Raw genomic sequence first — 21916 nt, 5'->3', positions numbered from 1 at the left:
GCTGCCAAACCGTCCTCTCTGATTGTTCACTTCTCTTGGAAATACAGGGAGACACTCCCTTCCTTTTTGTCCCGTGGAGTGTTAATTGGACTGGGCTTTAATACCACGACCGTGGTGTGCATACATGTTGGCAGTATCCGGTACCATGAAATTGCAATTGGTTTCATCGCTACATGCGTAACCTTTTACACCTCTGAAGCAGCACTGCTCTTGGCGTGCATTTTGAGTCTCGATAAAAAGTAATTTAATTAATTATTGCGTATTTGGGGAATTGAGACGCCATAATTTATTTATTGCGTTGAGGTCTATCAAGTGAAGTAAAAGATGGGACAAAAATTGTCAATACTTTCAATTTTACAAGGCTTAAATTTTGCAGCTTCACAAATCTAGCCATATGAAAAAGTGCTGGGCATGGTCTGCTGAAAAGAGATTGTTTCATAAGCTGGTTGAAACTTCGTATGTTGATATATTTGAAGTGTGTGATGAGTTTTTTAAATTTGTGCCTTTTCATTCTTTGCTGGCCACTGGCACCATTGTACAGTGCCTGGATTTCTTTGTTTTAGCCGTTGTGCAAGCTTTCTAGTCACTAGGTCGAAGTACATATTTGTGGTAAATGCTGAATATGTGATAAGTTCAGGTTTCTTATGTTTGTTCCGTAGATTTGTCATTATTATTATTTTATTGTGCGAGACCGTCTGCTGGCCACTGTAATTTTTGTACATTACCTGTATCCTTAAAAATACTGTTCTGAACATGTACAAACTGTCTAGTCACCATTTGTACTCATTGTTGGTAAGAAGCGCAGGACTGCAATATATAAAATGTGATATTTCTAATAAATTATTTTGTGAGTGCTTGCTTTGTATGTAATCTTTCATAGTGCACAAGAACTCCGAGAGGCTTCTACCCTGGCGTCTGAACAGCCAGAAACAAAGCCCTCCAAAGCTTTTAACCACTTTTAAGGGCTCAAAAAGCAGTCTCGTGACGGGACTGCATTTTGAGCTTCCAGCAGTGAATAAAAGCTTTGGAGGGGTTTATTTCCGATGTAAAAATTGCTCCCATTTACTGCCCAAAAAACGGGGGGGAGGGGGGGGAGTAACCTACAATGCCTTTATTTCCACCTATTTACTCTTAAATTAACACCAAAAAACTCCTCGATTCCACCGCAAATGCTCCCAAATGGAAATAATAAAACTCCCATTCTACGTCTTCGAATTTCTGCAAGCGGGAGTAAAATGGTACTGCTGATTGCTCCTGATGTACACTGCAAACACTCTCATCTAAATGGGAGTATTATTGCACTCCCATTCAATGAGAGTAGAAACATGTACAAAAGGAATGCGCTAAAGGACAAGCCAAAAATGCCCATCTGGGTGTTTTTCTGTTTACAGTGTATGATGGCCTTGGCTTGGTCGCAGAATTCCTTTGGGTGTTAATTTTCCATCCAGCATCCGCCGAAACGTCTTCCGGAGCAATATCTTCGCCTTCCACAGCGTATTCCATCATGACAAAAGCGTCAGGCGGCCGGGGAGCTGGCGCGGCCCACGAGCACGGCGGGTTCGGCGATAAGGGTTAACACCTCTGGCGGCGTAGTCTAGACGAGAAAGGCCGTAAAATCAAGTACAGTCCACTCACTGAAAAAGGTCCTATATCCCGGTGTAGCGTGTAACATCGCGGATCCGTTTAGCACAGAATCAGGCACCAAAGACAGAAAAATGCGGTCAAAACTGCCCATAAAGCGGGAGCCGACGCGGACACGTCTCACTACTTGTAGCGGGGCAAGAGCATCCCCTGAAGAGCAAGCAACAACTGACTTTATTTTTGTGTTCGTCCAGCCTCTACGGCTCGGTTGCACACTCTCGCACCACTTTACTTTCCCGCACACTCCGCGATAATATTTTATGGAGTCGAAAAGGAGAAAGGGTGTCTGACTGCTTCTGTGCGACCGTGAGACCGCCACATTACTCCCCCTCCTAGTGAGTTAGCGAACGTTCATAGGACGATTTAAATGGTTCACAAGTCCATACGACGGGGCGCCCTGGGGACTCGTCCCCTGCGTGTCCTTGCGAGCTGGCGTGTTTGGACGAGTAGAGCCTTGGAGGGTGGTGTCAGAGATGACGGTGCATGTGAAACGGTGTCTGCTTCTTCAATGTGCGCTGGCTTCAGCCGATCGAGTGATACCACTTCGTGACGACCGCGCACGTTGATAGTCAACTGCTTCTCACCTCGACGCAGCACTCGGAATGGCCCGTTATACGGTGGTTGGAGTGGCCGATGAACTGCGTCATGGCGCACAAACACGTGTGTGCACGAAACGAGTTCTGATGGTACGTACACCGCGGGTGGCGCTGCCCGTCGCGGTGGCGTAGTTCGAAGGTTTTCCATTATGTCTCGTAGCCTAAGTGCGTAGGCCGCGATGGCTGTACAACCGTCTTGCGGGCTGCTCGTGAAGAATTCTCCTGGAAGGCGTAATGTCGTTCCGTAGACCAGTTCGGCCGCGCTGCAGCCGATGTCTGTCTTGACAGCTGTCCGGATTCCCAACAGGATGAGTGGTAGTGCCTCCATCCAGCTGCGCTCTTCCGTTGCTGCGAGCGCTGACCTGTGCTGGCGGTGGAAACGCTCCACCATGCCGTTGCTAATCGGGTGGTAGGTGGTTGTTCTGATGCGAGAAGCACCAATGAAACGTGTAATGCTGGCGAAAAGTGATGATTCGAACCGCATTCCACGGTCCGTTGTTATTGTAGATGGTGCACCGAAACGAGCAACCCAGTGGTGCAAGAAGGCGCGGGCTACCGTGTCAGCGTAGATATCCGCTGCAGGTATGGCCTCCGCCCAGCGCGTGAATCCGTCAATTTACGTCAGTAAATAGGCATACTCTTGGCAAGGCGGCAGAGGTCCGACAATGTCGAGGTGTAAGTGGTCGGAACGCGCGTCTGGAGGCGCGAACATTGCCAACGGGGTCACAGTATGTCGACGAATTTTGGCACGCTGACACGGTATGCATCCTCTTGCCCAGCAACGCACGTCTCGGTTGATACCTGGCCAGATGAACCTTGCTGTGAGCAACTTTTGCGTAGCTTTGATTCCTGGATGCGATAGCTTGTGAACAGAAAGGACAATGCGGCGACGTAGATTGGCAGGCACGAAAGGACTGGAAGATGGTTGCATGATACCCTACTCCAGCATATGGTCGAATTTCTGTCGTGCCACCACCAGTTTCTGAGGTGATATTCGACGTGGTCGAGCGTGAACCGGTGGTTCGGTAGTAGTGATGCGGTGAAACACGTCGTGTTTTACTGGGGATCCCACTTGGCGCTGGTGTGTCAGGTCAGAAAATTTGCTCAGTATGGAAGTGAAACGAAGAGGGCCTGCTGGCTTGATCAGCGTAGGGCTGAGTGGCGTATGTCTTGAAGGCTTGCCTTTTACAGCGCTTTCTGACTAAGGGTCCTGTAACCTCCGACTACGCACGCTGACTAACAGTCCGAAGTGGCGTAGGAACTCCGCCCCGAGAATGGCGAATTTCACGTCGGCTACTATGAAAATCCATCGTAGCATTCTCTGCAGGCCCAGACTGACAGTTAGGGAGCGGTTTCCATACGTGGCGATGGCCGTGTTGTTGACTGCTTGCAAAGGCGATGTGTTCGGGCGCTTTCGGTGCGCGTGCGATGCTGGAAGTACACTTACTTCGGCGCCTGTATCGACGAGGAAGCGGCAGCCGCTGTTGCGGTCGGTTAGGAAAAAGTCTGATGAGCGACGTTCTTGCATGGCAGAAACGCTGGTCGCCCTCAGCGCCTGCCCGGGGCGTTTCCCGAGAGTTCGCAGGGTGGTACACATTTTCGTGCAGCACTGCCGAACTTGGGATTGTACCAACATAGTTATTGGCGTTTTATAGGCGACTGAGGAGCGCACTGACTGGTTGACCGTGACGCGGTATGGAGTGCGGCCACGAAATCCACGAGAAGCGAGATTTCGTTCTTCATCTCAAAGCTGCTCATGTGGAGAGGGTTCGCTTGTGACGGCCGCGACAGATGTGGGACCTACCGCCATGAGCTTGTCGGCTAACTCGGCCAGCTTGGCTAGATCATTCTCATTTGAGGCAGTCATGACCATTCTGAGATTCGGGGGGATTTTCTGCAGAAAGATTTCTCTGAGCAGCAAGCTGTCAAGGCCATCCACTTTGCTGCCCAATAATTGCTGCATATGACGCAGCAGCTGGCTTGGCGTTTGGTCGCCGAGGTTGGCTTCATGGAGAAGTTGTTGTAGCCGTTGGCTTTCGGGGGGCGTGGTCTTGCGAATGGGTGTTGCCTTCAACGCCTCGTAAACATTGTCTGCTGGTGGGGAAAGCAACAGGTGTGGAATTTCGCTTGCGGTTGATGGGGGCAGACTGCTCAACACGTAATGGTATTTCGGGGAATCTGCTGTGATGCGCCGTGCAGCGAATTGTGATTCTACCTGAATGAACCACAATGCAGGATCCGGAGTCCAAAACGGAGGCAGCTGGATGTCGACGCCGGATAGTGTCGGAATTTCGGCGCCTTGAGGTGTGTCCATAGCACTTGGTGCTCGTTCGGGTCACCAATGTTGTGCGGGACTCGAGCGCGGCTGGAAATCAGCAGAAAGAAGCGAGTGATGCGTCCCTGAAGAACAAGCAACAACTGACTTTATTTTTGTGTTCGTCCTGCCTCTACGGCTCGGTTGCGCACCCTCGCATCACTTCCCTTTTCCTTACACTCTGCGGTAAGATTTTTACCGAGTCAAAAAGGGGAAAGGGTGTCTGGATGCTGCTGTGCGACTGTGAGGCCGCCACACCTATATGCGAGAAACGCGCAAGCATTAGCCAACATGTCATATATTGATAGCAAGATAGGACCCTTAAATGGCTATGTGCACACCATGCACCACAGTGTGGCACATACGAACTACGGGGGACTGGCCAAATAGATGCCGATGTGTTAAACAATAGTAAGAAGAAATGAAGAAATACAAGCCTATATAGGGTATCCCACAATGCGTACACAACCCGGATGCGCGAAAGCACATGCCCACGCCAGTGTACTTAATGCCTAAGACGCACAAATGAAAGGCCAAGTTTATAGCATTTGAATACGCGCTTCACGGAAGCTTCTCTTCACCTAGATTCCACTATAAGCATGGAATCTGCATAATTTGTAGCAGCTCTCCGCCTCAAAGGCACGCAGATAACTACATAGGTGTGGTTTAACATCCAAAAGCAACACCTAGAGCACCGCAATTGACGACTCCGCGTTATCTGTCACCTCCTAGCGTTCTATTACAGTCACGTGAACATAAGTATGCCGTTGCTCTCATATTCCCCTTCTATCAGAAGGCTGTGACCGCAAATGGAACAGTAGCCGAAAGGCCGGAAAACCTGCGCATCAAAACGTCAAATAACTCTAACGCCGTCTCGACGGCAGCATATGTGGTTCCTTAATTTCAGTGACTCTCATGCTCCACACGGTAACCTGTAGAAAAGTCCCTGAAATCAGAGACTTCACACTCATGCAGTAAGTGCAGCAGGAATATACTCTTTCTTCTTTGCTGTCTCCTATAATTCTTCCCGAGTTTATTTATGCATTGGAAAGCATTAGGATTTTTGAGCCGGTATGCAACGTTCAGGAGCCGCTAGCTCACTCGGATATGCAATTAATGGACGCTAAAAAATTACAACGCCAGTGTAGACAGGGAGATCGGAGAGAAAAAAGGGACCGGGAGGTTAACGAGACCTACGTCCTGTTTGTTAGCCTGCGCTTAGGAAAAGGCATTGGGGGCAAAATGAGAGAGACAGAGAGAGAGAGAGAGAGAGAGAAGGGAAAGGGAAAGAGTTACCAGTTGCCCGCACACGTGAAGATGCGAAGCAAGTCTGTAAACGATAGCCCAGCCACGTACACGGTCACTGTAAAAGAGATCTTCGCTTCCAGAAACGTTCTACATGTTCAGCCTGAGGCTCTCCGGAGAACTTCAAGCTCAAAGTTCCACCAGAGATTTTAAAAAAGTCGCAGTCTCGCCCGGAAGGCGAAGTATCAATTGCGATAGCAAATTCATAGACAAATTACTAGACAACGTAAGCATAGTCGTTTTATCGGCCGTATTGGAAACAATCGCTTACTAACTGAATTAACAAGCATGGTGTCAGCGCGCACAGGCAAGCATGGACACATCACACTCGATGAACGCGCGGATAGTAGCAGTCCAAACGCTGGCGTCAGCAAGCGCGGCCGCATCAGCGAGCTAAGTGACCTGCGTGCAGTCTATCGCTTTAACGCGAACAGCGGCGAGAACACAGCACGCGGCAAGTTACTTTTTCGTCCGCTTTTGCCACCGGTGGGATTCGAGCCCACAGCATCCATATTACGCGCGCGTTGCACTATCAAATGTGCTACCGCGAAGGCTACCAATCGGTTCACTAACATAGGTGTTTATGATCACTAGATCCAGCTCTAGGAGTGTTATGCAGCGCCAGTCAGAGCCATGGTGGGGGATGCCCAGGTTAGTGGACGGATTCCTGGCCTCTGAGATTGCTCGCTGGCAGGTTTTGCTCCGGCCGTCCCATTCAATGCGTTCCCCAGAGAGAGAGAGTAAACTTTAATGAACACCAGCAGTTCTGTCGGCTGGGCCTAGGCCTCCCACGATGGGACGTCGAGGTCTTGCCTCTTCGCCGCTTCGTAGGCCTGCTGGGTCGCCCAGAGTTGGTCGTCGAGATGGGAGCTGCGCAGGGCGGCGTGCCATCTCGACGAGAGGATCACGGGATTAAGCTCTTGGTATTGATCTCTGCACTCCCATAGCATGTGGGGGAGTGTTGCCGATTCAGTTTTACAGACCTTGCACGTCTGGCTCGGATAGATGTCGGGGTATATAGTGTGATAGCGTGTGAGGGAGGGGTATGTATTCGTCTGTAGCAGGCGAAGGGTGGTTGCCTGTGCCTTGTTTAACTTTCGGTGAGGGGTGGGGAAGGTTCTTCTTGCGAGGTAAAATGACTTTACAAGGTCGTTGTATCTCGTAAGGCGGTCGCGCCCTGCGGGTGCACCTGCACCGTCTCCGGCACGGTTGACTAGTCCTCGTGCTACGGAGTGTGTAACCTCGTTGAGGTTGGTGAGGTGCGGGTGGACAACGCCGGCGTGTGCTGGGATCCAGGCGAGGGTGATTTGATTTTCAGACGAATGTGGGGCTTGTCGTAAGATACGGAGTGATTGATGAGAAATACGACCTTTGATGTAGTTGTTGACTGCTGCGCGAGAATCGCTCAGTATAGTGTGACATGCGTTCCCCAGCAAAAAAAAAAATGTATTGTAGTGCGTGCACCCTGCCGCCCCTGGATGACGCTGACGGAGTCGATGACGAAGTCGTCCACCCCCTTCACCAAGCAATGCGCTAGCCCTGTCCATTTCTAGTTTAGGACGTCATTTAGGCCACCTGCTACTATGACAAGGTTGCGCACGTGGGCATTTTCCACGAGTTTTGCTCTTGCTCGGTCCATGACAGAACCCAGCGTCTGCCTCGGAAATGTCTCTCCCACCATTCTTTTATCGCCTTTCACTCTCTCCACAATTGCTTTTGACCACCTATCCAGGTTTGAGTCGCCGGCGATAATCACCGTTTCACTGTCTCCTACCTCTCCCTGCTTCTCTTTGTCCTTTTCGGAGTGATTCGGCCTTGACAACGCGCATTTATCCATGCGCTCCTGCTTTTTCTGCTTAGCGGCCTCAAGGTAGGTGCCGCTCTTTCCAGCTAACCCCTCACCACGTTGCCGGCATTCCACGTACTTTGCTGACACTCCCTCTCCTGTCATGTCAGGGGACTGCGTTCCATTGTCACGACCATTCTTTTTCACAATGGTGGCCCTGTTCAGCTTTTCCTCGGCTGTTTCAAGTCTTTTTTTCACTACCTTCAGTGCATCACGCTCCCTATTTAGCTCATTTTTGAGCTCTTCAACCTGTTTGACAAACTCTTCCTGGAAAGCCTCTATTTTCTTCCGCCTCGCATCGACATAACTGTGTGTGCCGATTGACTCGGTTTCCTCTCCATTATCATCCGTCCCCTCATCTGCCTTCAGGGACCCCCCGCACACTGCCTGCTTTCCCGGCTTTCTTGCCATGTATTGCACGGTTTTTTCTAATGAAAATACTATAATACTATAATAATGCCGAACACGTGCCTTCTAGCAAAAACCTATACGCGCACGATCTAAATCCTCAAAATGTCGCAAGGTAATTCAAAAGTAATCAATGCCGCACAGACTTCAGGTCTGACACGTTTTCGCATGTGCTCAACCACACGGCCATGCTCTCACTTTCCTACCAACACACACAGTAAACCACTAATAGCTATTAGTCTTGTCACTTCCAAGCTACTATATAAAGGCTATAAAGACTTAACGTCCCACCCGGTTGCCCGTGTTGAAACACGTAGCGCGAAAGGACGCTCTGACTATCCTGCAATACCAAATGTACAGGAAACACACCCGCGCACACGAAAAAAAAGAGTGGCAAAAAAAGAAAATACTACCGAATTATTATCTAAAGGATAAAAAAATCAGCAAATCAAAAACAGAAGCAAGCTCTAAGCATGCACAAAAACTTATGATTTCGTCACCACCATGGAGCCATAAAAGGCACGTCCATCCGCTACGAAAGCTCAAGCTGAAAAGAGGGCCACCTACATTGAGGACGCCCCACTAAAAAATCAGCAGCGCAGGGGTCAATGCCCCTTGTCAAATACGAATCACGCTGAAAAGGACAAAGGCAAGCAGGGAGACGTAGGAGAGAGTGAAATGGTGATCATCGCCGGTCAACTCAAACCTGCCTAGGTGCTCAGAAGCAATTGTGGAGAGTTCGAAAGGCAATTAAAGGGTGGCAGTAGGGAGATTTTGAGGGTGGACACTGGGTTCTGTCATAGAACGAGCAAAAGCAAAGCTCGCGGAAATTGCCCACTTGCGCAATCTTTTCATAGCAGCAGGTGGGTTAAAGGGCATCCTGAACAAGAAAGGGACAGGACTAGCCCATCACTTGGAGACGGGGGTAGACGATTTGCCCGAGCTCTCCCCTCAAGTGGAGATCGTGGTGTGCACAGATCCGGAGGGGCCTGTACGAGGAAAGCGGGTGGAAAGAAAACTTGGCTAGGCGTAACGTATTTGTGGGCCGGGAATGATTGCACAGGAAAGAATCAAGACTCCGTGGAATGCCTAAGGGCCAAACAATAAAAGCTTCCTTACCTCAGTAAGGAAGCCTTCATTTCGGTGAGGCTACCTTATGTCACTCAGAAAGCTTCCCTGCTGAGGGGCCCTCGGTGAAGGCTTCCTTGGTGCTTCCTCAGCGTAAGGTAGCTCCGAAGCTACCTTCATGCGTCCTTACGCCGCTCCTGGCCCTGAACGAGCGCTTCCCCTCAACGCATAGCCACGTGACATTTCCTTGCGCATGCCCGCTGTCGTCCACCTGCGGAGAAACGCGAGCACGGTACGCCTTGCCAGGCATGTTCGTTTCAATCACGCGTGCGGCATGAAAGCGTTGCTAGGTGTTGCTAGGCGTTGCACAACACCGGCGTGCCAGCGTTGCTGGAGCACATCAAGTTTCCCACTGTAATATGGTACTTTTTTTACGTTTAGTGAACAAAACTAGAAAGAAACGCCCACGCATCTCTATATGAGCTCTTCAATTTAAAAAATTTGTGACGATACAACATTTTTTATCGAATAATGGTGTTCGCGTAAAGCTTTTAAGAGATGATCTCGAACCCAGGCATGCGACAACCACTCCTTACGAGAGGACGGGCGAAGGGAGCTTTCAGAGTACGCTTGCTTCCTCCATCGGTCCTTCGTTGTAAGGATGCCTCACGTAAGGTTAGGAAGCGCTCGAAGGAAAGGAACGTTTCATTGTTTGGGCCTAAGTGCTGATATTAAGGGTATCGGGAATGACGCCGAAATTATGCTATTATGTTACATGAACGCCCACATACAGGATCTAGATGGCTATACCGACAACAACGGGAGGTCAATGCTAGATCTTTGTGAGCATCATAACCTTGTTATCTTGAATGCAGGGCATAAGTATGAACGGCAGATCACGTGGGAAGTGGGAAACCGGCAATCGACCATTGATTACTTTCTGATGACAGAACGAATTCATGATGAGTTCAGAGAAATGGTCATTGATGAGGAAGGGTATAGCAGCTTAGGGAGGGATCATAAACGCCTCATTTTGAATATTGGATATGTAGTTGGGAAAGAAAGCAAAGAGTACAAAATGGCCAGTCCATATTTGAGCGCTGAACAAATAACAAATACAGTCACAGGAGTCGAGGAAGAACTTGACAAATGGTCAAGTAAAAAGTGGGAATATTATCAGCTTCTAAGTGTAATAAAGACAGAAATACGGAATGAGAAACAGCAACTTCGTTGGAAAGGAAAAAAGAAACCGAAAGGCTGGTGGAACAGGGAGATACAAGAAGCGATCTCCGAACGTTAGAAAGCATCCCGAGAGCACCGGCAGGCAAAGCAGGCGCAGTTGCCGCAGGATGAAGTGGCCTGTAAGTGGAAAATATGCAGGGAGAAAGGAATCTATGGTTCAAATACTGGTGCATCGAAAGATAAAAGGTGAAAGGGAACGTTGGTTGTCAGAAATACGTGAGAAAAAGAAGCCCGCACCAGAATATTTTGTAAACACATAAAATTATTAGGCAGGAAATCAACAATAAAACAACATATTCTAGAAGAAGATGGAAACAAATAGGAAGGGGGAGTGGCATTAAAATAAATCAAAAAAATAACTGCCGAATCTTTCCATGGCAATGATGAGATTGTACTTGAAGAAAAAAAGAGCATGAAAGACAACCACATGGAAAAGGAGCTGGTGCTGACAAATTTAAACTGGAAGAAAGCGGAAGAGAAAATTCCTAAGCGCAGAGCCACAGGGCTAGACGAGGTTCCCGATAGGACGATTACTGAACTAGGAACAAAAAGTAAGGGACCTCTGGTGAAGAGAGTGCAAACTCTTTAAAAGATAGACGAATACCAGACAGTTGGCGACAAAATAGAATGAATTTAATTTATAAAGGTAAGGGGGGGGGGGGGGGAGTAGAAAGATAGAATTCACTCGTATAGACCATCGACCATTACGTCGTAACATACAGGTTAGCAATGCTGGCAATGAAATTAAAGCTGCAGGATTGGGCAGAGAATAATGGCATTTCGGAAGAACTTCAGAATGGCTTCAGAATAGGTAGGCGTTGAGATGATAACTTATTTGTTCTTAGTCAGTGTATTGAAATATCAAGAGTAGAAAGCAGAACGTTATATGTCGCCTTTTTTAGACATTAAAAGAGCGTATGCACAACGCAGACCGCAACATCTTGTGGGATATTCTGGAAGGGAAATGCTTAGGTGACGATTGTCCACGGCTTTTGAGAAAGATTCACTTAGGAAATACTGTTTGCGTTGAATGGGAAGGGATGAGGTGAGAGTAGAAAGTTGATATTAACGAGCGACTGAGGCAGGGATGACCTTCATCCCCACTGCTGTCTATGGTGTACATAGGGAGAATGGAAAGGGCGCTAGAAGGAAGTAATATCGGATTAAATCTCTCACACAAACTCGCGGGTGCAGTAGTAGAGCAGCAGCTTGCAGTTTTGTTTTGTTGCAATTAAGTTTGCGGCGAAGCTCGCCTCCTGAAATCATGTGTTCGCCGCACTGAAATATTGCTATCTCGGCTATTAACGCGCCGATTTGAAAAAAAAATTTGCGGTAGGACGCCCCCTGCAGTACACGTAACAAATTCCAGCGTATAACCAAAATGTGCTTTAGGGCCTGGTGAGGCGCCCTTTAAGACAAGCTGATCCCCGGCATGGGCCTACAGACCCCGGCTTGAATAGAGGGTAAGTTCGAGCTGCCAGTTCCTCAGCCGCCCACATCTACTGACAATGTTCGTCGATGCCAAACCGGTCGACGTGCGCACGCCTGACGTCAGTGACTGTTGTAAGATTTGGAGTCGGGCTTGTAGGACGATCGGAGGAACTTGGGGCGACAGGACTAGGCGAGCAGGATTTATTTTCATTTTTTACATTTGAACATGGGATACATATACACAGTCTAGCGTGACTCCCAAATGGGGCCCGCAAGACGAAGCATACAGCAAACGAGCACACAGCTCACGAGTACATTTCGAGCACGACAACGAGCACACTCTAGCAGCCGACAATCGCTGCTTATAAGCACTCCGTTCGACGTCATCGTTCGACGTCATCGCAGACTGCACGACTTTTTGGAGGAGGAGGGCTCACACACACGTGCCGCACAGGTTTCAGTGCTCTCTCGAGGGCAGACGACCTTTGCAGCGCAGTCGTCGTGGTATCCATTGTCTGGCGTCCCGGAAGTCAGGTGGTCACGCCCGACCCCAGCCGGCGCCGCTAAATTCCAGAGCTGCCTTTTTCCTGTAGTCGCCACGTGTGTCAGCGGACTGTGACGAATCCTGGGGCCCCCGTACCGCAAACACCCTTTTGCCAGGTGGCTCCCCCTGCCGCAGAGAGACCATGACGACCCGGCAAATTAACCAACAATGCACGGGGCGCCAAACGTGGCCAGCCCTGCTGTCGTCAACGATCCTCCAAACGCGGCGCTTGGTCGGTTAGCGTTGTCGTCCTCGCTCGTTCTCTGAAGGGCGCCGCCACCGCGGGTCGGTCGAAGCACGTGCAGCGGGCTGAAATAGCGGGCACGTTGCCACCCCGGCCGGCCATTCCTAACACTGTGCGAACCGACTCAGACGACAATCGGCACGCCTCGATCGCTCGTGCTCAGTGCTCACCGTGCGGGAGACCCAGCCCGCCACCGTCATGACCACAATCGAAAAAATCGTCTTGTTTGCTCCTCTCACCACCGCCACATGGGAAACCACTGTGAAAGAAGCGCTCGAAACCGTAGACAAGCATATCGACCGCGTCAAGGCCTTTCTAAGAGGTTCTTCGACAATAAAAGAGACAAAAACTGCCACAATAACTGTCACTAGAATGTCCGCTTTGCCATTGAGAAAGCATACATGTTAGTAAATGCGACGCCAAACAACAGACGATACAACCACAGCGGTAGAAGTAGTTGTATATCCGGAGGCGATGAGTATAATCTTCGCAAGAATGCCAACGTTATATAAATTCATATGAAGGTAGACGTTAAAGAATATAAAATTCAACTGCTGCTTTCAGTATTTCATAAAATATTTGCCAAGGTAATTTGCAACACATTAGCTAACCGCCACAACAGCTTGATTAGGGCAAGTTGGTCCATGCTTATTCGCGTAGGTACAGCGCAACGATTTTTGGCAAAAAAAAAAAACAGGGACAGGAAAGCACGCTGACTTTCATCTGAGTTTATTGAAGAATTTCCGGACGCTTTTATGCAGGGGAAGGACCGGGCGCATGTGGAACAACACACATGCGATTATACACGATAACAGTGTTGACTGAGGAATGAAAGCTCTCTATCAGATAGGGCAAGTTAAGGTGTACTAATGCACCGATCCGCGGCAAAAAGCTTCTGAAATTTCTTTCTTGATCGTTTTCGCTTTTTTTTTCAGAAACATTGCCTTGAGGAATAATGGCTCGCATGTGCACTTTTTGCAATGCACAGCCATATGGCGACCAGACAGACAGACAATGAACTTTTACTGAGGTCCTGAGGGACTAGCCGGTGGAAACCCGTTGGGGCCCCCGGCTCGCCGCTGGCTGATCCCATGTCGGTATCGGGAGGCCAAGCCTCTCCACTCTTTCACAGGCCCTCTGGACGGCCATGGACTGGAGCTTGAGTGCCGTACTAGATATGGCCTCATCCCAGTCCCGTTCGCTGGTGAGGGACGTATCCTGTAACGCAGGACACTGCCAGAGCATATGAGATAGAGTGCTAACCTCCTCCCCACAATCCGGGCACTGTGGGTCAATTTCTGGGTGAATCCTGCTTAAGAAACCTCGCGAGGGATACGACCTCGCCTGAAGCATCCCAAGCGTGATCGATTGAGATCTGCATAGATTTGGGTTTGGAGGCGGGAAGCGCCTGCGTTCCTCTTTATAGTGGGAGACGATCTCATGAAAGGTTAATAAGGGGTCGCTGTGGCCGAGCTCCTCCGGATCCAATGTAGCCCCACCGCCGTCGCGGCGCGTTAATTCTCGCGCACGGCGGTGAGCAGTCTCATTGGGGTTCGGGCGGCCCGGCAGCACGTTGCCGCCCATGTGAGCGGGGAACCATATAATATAATGCACGGGGTCACAATTAGTTCTGGACTTGCTTTTCAGAATCGCCTCCACCTGTCTCGCAACCATTCCCGAAGCGAAAGCCCTGACGGCCGCGCGTGAGTCAGTGTAGATTTACGGCCTTTTTGAATCTTATATCGCAAGCGCAACCGCCACCTGTTCTGCCACGTCGGCCGTCACAGCGCCAACCAAGGCCGCAGATAGGAGCTCGCCCTTTTCGCTGACCGCCGTGACCGTGAATTTACCGGAGCGCCCATATTGAGCTGCGTCCACGAAGGCTTCCATGCCGACCGTTTTCTTCAATATCACCCTGGCACTAGCTGCTCGCCTGTCCGCATTATGCTGTGGGTGAACGTTTCTAGGGAAGGGACCGACGACGTAGGTCCCTCTGGAGTTCTCGTCCAGCTGAACCGCCTCGCTGTGATTGTAACGCGGCTGCAAGCCCGCCGCCTCCAAGAGGCGCCTACCGGCGCTGGAGCCCGAAAGCCTCGTGATCTGCGCCGCTCGTTGCGCCTCTATGAGTTCGAGGGTGGTGTTATGAACGCCGAGATGCATTAGCCTGTCCGTGCTCGCCGTGACCGGAATACCCAGTACCTTCTTGACGCTTTTCCGCATCAACGTGTCAAGCTTGTCCCTTTCAGTCTTAGTCCACTGCAGGGCCGAGACCACATAGTTCATGTGGCTCATACGAATAGCGTGATGCACCCTAAGTAGGTTGTCCTCGCCTAGGCCCCCCTTCTTATTGGAGACTCTCATGATTACCCTGAGAATATTCTCGGTTTTGGCGGTCAGATGCGCAATGGTTTTGGCATTACAGCCCCTGGCATCGAGCAACAATCCTAGAACTCTAATCGAATTCACCCTGGGGATCTTCTGGCCGTCCCGCGTGTACACATCTATGGGGATCTGCTCGAGCGACACGAGCCCCCGAACCTCCTGCCTTGCCGGTCTGTACAACATGAGCTCTGACTTGGTCGGGGAGAATTGGAGACCCGTGCCCTCCAGGAAGGACTGGGTCACGTCCAAGGCCTCCTGGAGCGCCTGTTCCACGGTCGCCTCCGAGCCTCCCGGACGCGTATTTCCAACTGCTCGTAGGTACAACGGGGCGTGGAACTTGCGGAGACGACGGACGTTTGCACGCATGCGCGAGTGAGAGCGGGTGCGAGAGAGAAAATGTGGGGAGTTTTGATTCTTGAAAATACGACTCTGCCTAGGTACTACGGAGGAGTCCCTTGGGGCGCGGTGTATGCGCTTGTCCCTAGGCGCGCCGTGCCGGCAGAAGTCGCGGGGCGCGGTTGTGCTGAACTTAGCATCGCAAGTTGGCGGCTCGACGCAATCATATTTAATCGATCATGTTTTTACTAATGAAAACAACGTGTCATTATTTCGCATTATTGGCGGCGCCTCCAGGACACCAAAGCGGCAACGGGGGATATCAAAGCTAGAAGCCGGACTGGTCCGTGGGTTGGGGCTCGCAGAGGCCTGCGCGTGCCAGGGGTGTATAAAATCGGCTGTCCGCTATCGCGGACAGCCAATGTTTTATGCGAACACCCCCAGGCACGCTTCGGCCTCTGCGGCGCCAACCCACGGGCCGCCCGGCTTCCAGCTTTGATCCCCCCGCTACCGCTTGGGTGCCCCGGAGATCCTGCGCCGCCTGCTTTAATATAACCTCAGGTGCTCTCCTGAGGCCTCCGTTTGCCGGTTACATGTGCCCTCCTGGAGCAGTGCTTGTAAAAAATCCGATCTATCGTCGCGACGAAAAATTCGACCCGCGACTTATAAAACACCAGTCAGAACATTGTCCCTTCAGACACAGCGATCACCAAGCGGCGTCCGCGCCCACTGCCTCACCGCGCGGGCAGCCAGCGGCGGAGCGTATAAACCAACTCGACCGAACTCCGCAATGCCGGCATGTCAGGGGACAAACGAATACAACGCAATCTAAGAAACCTCCTCCGTAGTGCCTAGGCTGAGTCATATATTCAAGGAGCAAAAGCCCCCAGATTTTCTCTCTCGCGCCCGCTCTTACTCGCGCCTGCGCAGAAACGTCGAGCTGCGTCAAAAGTTGCACGCCCCGCTGTATCTACGAGCAATTCTAAATACGCCTCCCGGACACCAGATGGTAATGTCGTCGGCGTACAGCGCGTGTCCCACGTTTGGTACGGCAGCCAGCCGCTTCGAGAATCCGTGTATGGCGACCATACCCACTTTTTTACGTTGTAGGCATGCTGTCTAGCTGTGTTATTAAATCCCCCCATTGGCCTGCTTGACCTATATATATATATCTTTTTACAATCCATCGGTACCTCGTAGACGACTTCTGTTTGGCAGTCAGTAAATCTGGTTCCTTGACCAACGTTGCACTGTCGAATAGCCTTGTTGCTATTCTTTAGGACACACACTTTTGAAGGTTTACGAAGGGCGGTAAACAACAAATTGATTTCTTATGTGGTCACTATTTTCTTCAAGTTATGAGAAAGCTTATTAACGTGCGGAATGGCATGCAATGGTCTTTCACCCCTTTTTTTCCATTTATGACCACTTTTTCTACATTTCACCTTCTTAAGAAGGGTTTCACAAACGGGTGCAATAGCACTGTTAAGATAGTCAGCAGCTTTCAGTTTTTCTGTCTGGTTTCCTAAATTGATTTCGGCCTTGTGCTCACATGATTTGGTAAGGGCAGCCTGAATACACATGGTGGCAATGCCTGTTTTTATTAACTCTGAATGGCCACTATCAAAAGGGAGGACACTCTTATGCGCCCAGGCTGATAGCACCAACAAGTAGGTTTATTTATTGTACATACTTTCAAGGCCGGCAGGCACTACAGAAAGGAGTGGTAGAGTACATTATTTGCAGAACGAGAGAATAATAAAAAAATAATGAAGGAACTATAAGGCACTTTGAACAGCAAGCTTGAAATTGGTGCTGTCACAAATGGTGACTAAGGAGGCGGGAAGGCGGTTCCATGCAGTGGCGGTTCTTGGTAAGAATGAAGAATGGTACAAATTAGTGCGGCCAGATGGCACTTCAACTTTGTGTTGATGATCGATGCGAGATGAGATATAACTGGGTCTGGTGAAGAGATTTTCTTTCAAGAAAGGATTGAGGTAGTATATTTTATGAAAAAGACAAAGGCGAGAATGCTTGTGACGTAGTGAAAGGTCAGGTAGATCTAATGTTTTTTTCGTGGATGTGACGCTAGAATGACGTGAGTAATTAGAGAGGATAAAGCGCGCTGCGCGGTTCTGAATGCTTTCAAGTGAATTAATGAGATTGGAATGAGCAGGGTCCCATATGGCACACGCATATTCTAATTTTGGACGGACGAGCGTTTTGAACATGGTAAGCTTTAGTGAGGTCGGAGCGGATGCAAAGTTACGTCTTAGATAACCTAATGTTCGGTTAGCATTGTTAGTGATATATTCAACATGCATGTTCCACGAAAGATTGCTAGTAATATGCAGGCCAAGATACTTATAAGAGTTAACAACCGACAGGACAGCACCATTAATAGAATAGGGGGGCGGATCAGAAGGGGTAGAGCGGCAGGAGACACGCATATGTTTGCATTTATTTGTGTTAAGCTGCATTTGCCATTTGTTACACCAATTTGATACACTAACCAGATCATCTTGAAGCTTACTGGAATCATTAAGGTTAGTTATTTTGTGGTAGATGACGCAGTCGTCCGCGAACAGCCTAATGATTGAGTTAGAGATACAGTCAGGAAGGTCATTAATATAGATGAGAAAAAGCAGGGGCCGCAGTACGGATCCTTGCGGTACACCGGAGGTAACTGAACAAGGTCTAGAGGTATAATCATTAGCGGTTACATACTGGGTCCTGTTAGAGAGAAAATCCTTAATCCATGCAAATATGTTTGGGTCAATATTAAGAAGAGAAAGTTTGAAAATAAGTAAATCATGAGCAACAGAATCAAAAGCTCGCGAGAAGTCCAGAAATAAACAGTCAGTATCAAGTTGCTGATCCACATTAATAAACAAGTCATTGGTAAAAGACAAGAGTTGGGTTTCGCAGGAAAATTATTTTCTAAATCCATGTTGTGCGTTGTTAAAGAAAGAATTCATCTCGAGGAAATTAATGAGGTGTGAATAAATTATGTGCTCTAATATTTTACTTGGAATGCATGTCAATGAAATTGGTCGATAATTACTGGAGGAGTGAGTGTCACCTGATTTATGGACCGGAACCACCTTTCCCACCTTCCAGTCTTTGGGCAGGGTAGAAAGCTGTAGGGACTGGTAAAAAATCTTTGATAAAATAACACTTGAAAAAACTTCAGTACACTTTAGCATTTTCGAATTAATGAAGTCGGGACCACAGGATGAAGAAATTTTTTTATTTCTGATAAGTTTGCCGATGCCAATCCAGTCAAGCGAGATAGGATCCATAGGCGGAAAACTTGGGGACGATAAGAATGGAAAATTTGGCTGTACTGATCGCTGAAAAAATTACGAGAAGGTATTATTCAGAATTTCGCAGCACTCGTGAGTTGGAACTAGCACGTCTGATTGGATTAATTGAAGAACATTCTTTTTAGTACCTGCAACAATAGACCAAAACTTCCGTGGGTTAGAAACCAGAAACGAGGGCAGAGTATTATTTAGGAATGTGTTTTTGGCACTGGCTGTTGCCGAACAATATTCACTGGCAATGCGGTGATATCGAGACCAATGATCAGGATGATTTGTAGCTTTAGCGCGGCGAAACACCCGTTTTTTTTTTGTTGTTGCGCAGGCGCTTTAGTGCATTATTAAATCATGGTGATCGGGGGTTCGAAGGCACTCTTCCTTTAGGTATGTAGCGGTCAATTATCGATAGAAGTTTGTTATTATAGAGACCAGTTTTCATCAACTGTTCGTTGCGAAAAGTTCATTAAGTAGTTCGTAATGAAAGACTCAAATTCGGCTGTTATTGACGAGGCATCAGCTCTGTTGTAATCTAGTATAATCTTTGAGCTTTTTTTAGTAGTAACATGCGCGTTAAGAGTGAAATGGATTATTACATGGTCGCTTATACCTTGCAGGAACGTTAGAGGTGAAACCAAGTTGGGGGCAGTGGTAAGAATGAGATCCAGGATATTGGCAGAAGTCAGTGTAGTGCGCGTGGGGTAGTGCACAAGTTGAATAAGGTTAAAATCGCGGCACAGGTCCAAAAATTCAAAAAATTGAGGACAACTCTGTTTCACAACTACGTCATCCTTCGACCACACAACATTGGGAAAATTCAAGTCCCCTAGTATAAACAAGGGTGATGTGGGGTATCTAACAATGAGGTTATTAATCACATCATGAAGTTCATGGCAAAACGAAATAGGGGCAGCGGGTGGTCTATAACAGGCACAGAAAATAAACTCGCGATTGGAAATGACAACCCGTACACACACAACTGTTCAGATGTTCATTAAAAGAAAAAGAAAGAATGACGCCTAATTCCTGAATTCATTTGTCTTTAGGTAACTCAAATGTGAATTTGAATCCCCCGGAATGTTCTTTAAAGACGTGGAGCACGTCCGAAACCTTGTCATTAAGACATAGTTGCCCCCCCTTCCTCAAAAATCGGAAGATTATTTATTTATTTATTTATTTTCGCATGCCGCAGCCCAGTCTGGGGCTATAGCAGGACTGGATAATAAAAAAATTTACAAAAAGAATAAATACAACAAGCAACAAAGAAATATAGCAACAAGATGATTAAGAAATTGTGCTCACTGACAACTTCAAGGTGAAAATAACACAGAGACTTTTCGGAACCCGTAGTGACCCGTCAGTGACCGCAAATTTCTTCATCATCCTGTTACCTAACCAGACGAACTTTCGTCGAACTCGTGACGACTATATAGCAACAAGAGTTAAGCGCAGTGTTCAGGAAGCAAAACAACTTCTCACAAGACAAGAACTCGTTTAGTGGGAGAGAACTGTTGGCACCTGGTAGTGAATTCCAAGTTTCAAGTGTTTAAGGGATAAAGCTATATATGAAACTATTAGTTCGCGCATAAAGGGCTATAATTTTAAGCGCGTGATGCCTCCTACTAGAAAGCAATTTACCAGAGATGATATTACTGCAGAGGCGACGGGAAGAATGAATAAGGCCGTGAATTTTTTTTAAAGAAATAACATTTCGCTGTTCAAGGAGAGATGTTAGATTAAGTGAGGAGATGGCTGACGATGGTGAGAACTGGTGGCCATAACGATGGTAGATAAATCTAAGTGCTTTCCTTTGTATGGCCTCAACTCCGTCTAGTTCGTACTCCTTCCAAACAGTACTAGCATACTCAATTATATTGGCACGTGTACTTGTCTTTATCGCGCGACACGTTTCACCGCCTAACAAATGTTATCGCACCACGCAGGACGCGCTTGCATGTGTTTGAAGTTTCTGGAATGTTATCGATGGTTGCATCCACTCTCTGTGACCGAAACTTGTGTAATCTGATTGCATGTATGCGCGACGCGAATAATGTAGAACTTTGTGGAAGGCGCGCGGGTCCCAGTGATTAGTCTGCAACATTCGACGACTGATGTATAAAGCCGACGCGCTTGACCCGTTGATCAGATTTTCGACGATCGCCGACTGTTCGCCGCTCTCGTTGTGCTTTAAGTGTAGTCTGTTTTGTGGGCACAGGTTTGCCCAATAAAAGCTAGTTTTGCTTTTCACAGTATTGCTACTGTGTTCTTTGACGTGACGACCACGTGACATCTGGTGGAGGTGCTTTGCGTTCATCTACCGGACGCCACCACAAAGCCGTGACCCAAGCCCTAACGCGGAAGACAACGCCAACGTCACCAAGAACCAGCGAGGTAGCCGCAGGCTGCAAGGACTGCCCCCAGAGCACGGACTTTTGCCTGAGACGACCAGGAAGACCGCCACCAAGTCCACCCCAATGTTCCCCGTCGTGCTGCAGTAGCCCAGGTAGCCTCCGACGTTCCGCGGTTCAACGTTCGAGGAACCGGAAAGCTGGCTTGACACGTATGAGAGAGTCGCTACATTTAACAACTGTAACAGCGACGACAAACTGCGACATGTCTTCTTCGCATTGAAAGACGCGGCCCGGACGTGGTTCGAGAACCGAGAAGCCACCTTAACGACCTAGGAACTGTTCCGAAGCGGCTTTCTGCAGACATTCGCAAGCGTCGTACGCCGAGAACGAGCCCAAGCGCTATTGGAAACCCGCGTGGAACTACCAAATGAGACAACCGCGATCTCCACCGAGAAAATGGGCCGTCTATTCCGCCACGCCGACCCTGAAATGCCCGAGGAGAAGAACGTCCGACTACTCATGCGTGGTGTCAAGGAAGAACTTTTTGCCGGGTTGGTACGAAGCCCACCGAAGACCGTCGACGAGTTTCTTCGCGAGGCCACCAGCATCAAGAAGACACTCGAGATGCGAAACCGGCAATTCGACCGCCGCACGAACTCGACAAACTACGCCGGAGTTCAGTCACTGGCCACCGACGACGTACGCGAGACTATCCGAGCTGTCGTGCGGGAGGAGCTACAGAAGCTGTTCCCATCATCACAGCCTCAAGTGGCTTCGATTGCCGACGCCGTACGTGAGCAGCTCCAACAACAACTCGGAGTAGCCCCTGAATCGCCGCAGCCTCAGCCGCAAGCGATGACCTACACCACCGTCGGCCGTCGTCAAGGT

General features: G+C 48.9%; 1 protein-coding gene across 1 annotated transcript; it reads right to left on the bottom strand.

Moving 5' to 3' along the window:
- Positions 1–2013: 2013 nt before the first annotated feature.
- On the bottom strand, positions 2014–2628 carry LOC126523712 (uncharacterized). The gene has a single exon (XM_050172301.1). The coding sequence runs from the start codon at positions 2626–2628 to the stop codon at positions 2014–2016; it is 615 nt and encodes a 204-aa protein (XP_050028258.1).
- Positions 2629–21916: the final 19288 nt, after the last annotated feature.

This window comes from Dermacentor andersoni, chromosome 6 (genome assembly GCF_023375885.2).
Source record: "Dermacentor andersoni chromosome 6, qqDerAnde1_hic_scaffold, whole genome shotgun sequence".
NCBI classification, from domain to species: Eukaryota; Metazoa; Arthropoda; class Arachnida; order Ixodida; family Ixodidae; genus Dermacentor; species Dermacentor andersoni.
Note: the sequence above shows the minus strand (reverse complement) of the source record. Positions and strands in the feature narration are given on the sequence as shown.

Bases quoted from the DNA above. Each gene is read 5' to 3' on its own strand.
- LOC126523712 (XM_050172301.1), bottom strand. From the start codon at position 2,628: ATGGTGGAGCGTTTCCACCGCCAGCACAGGTCAGCGCTCGCAGCAACG.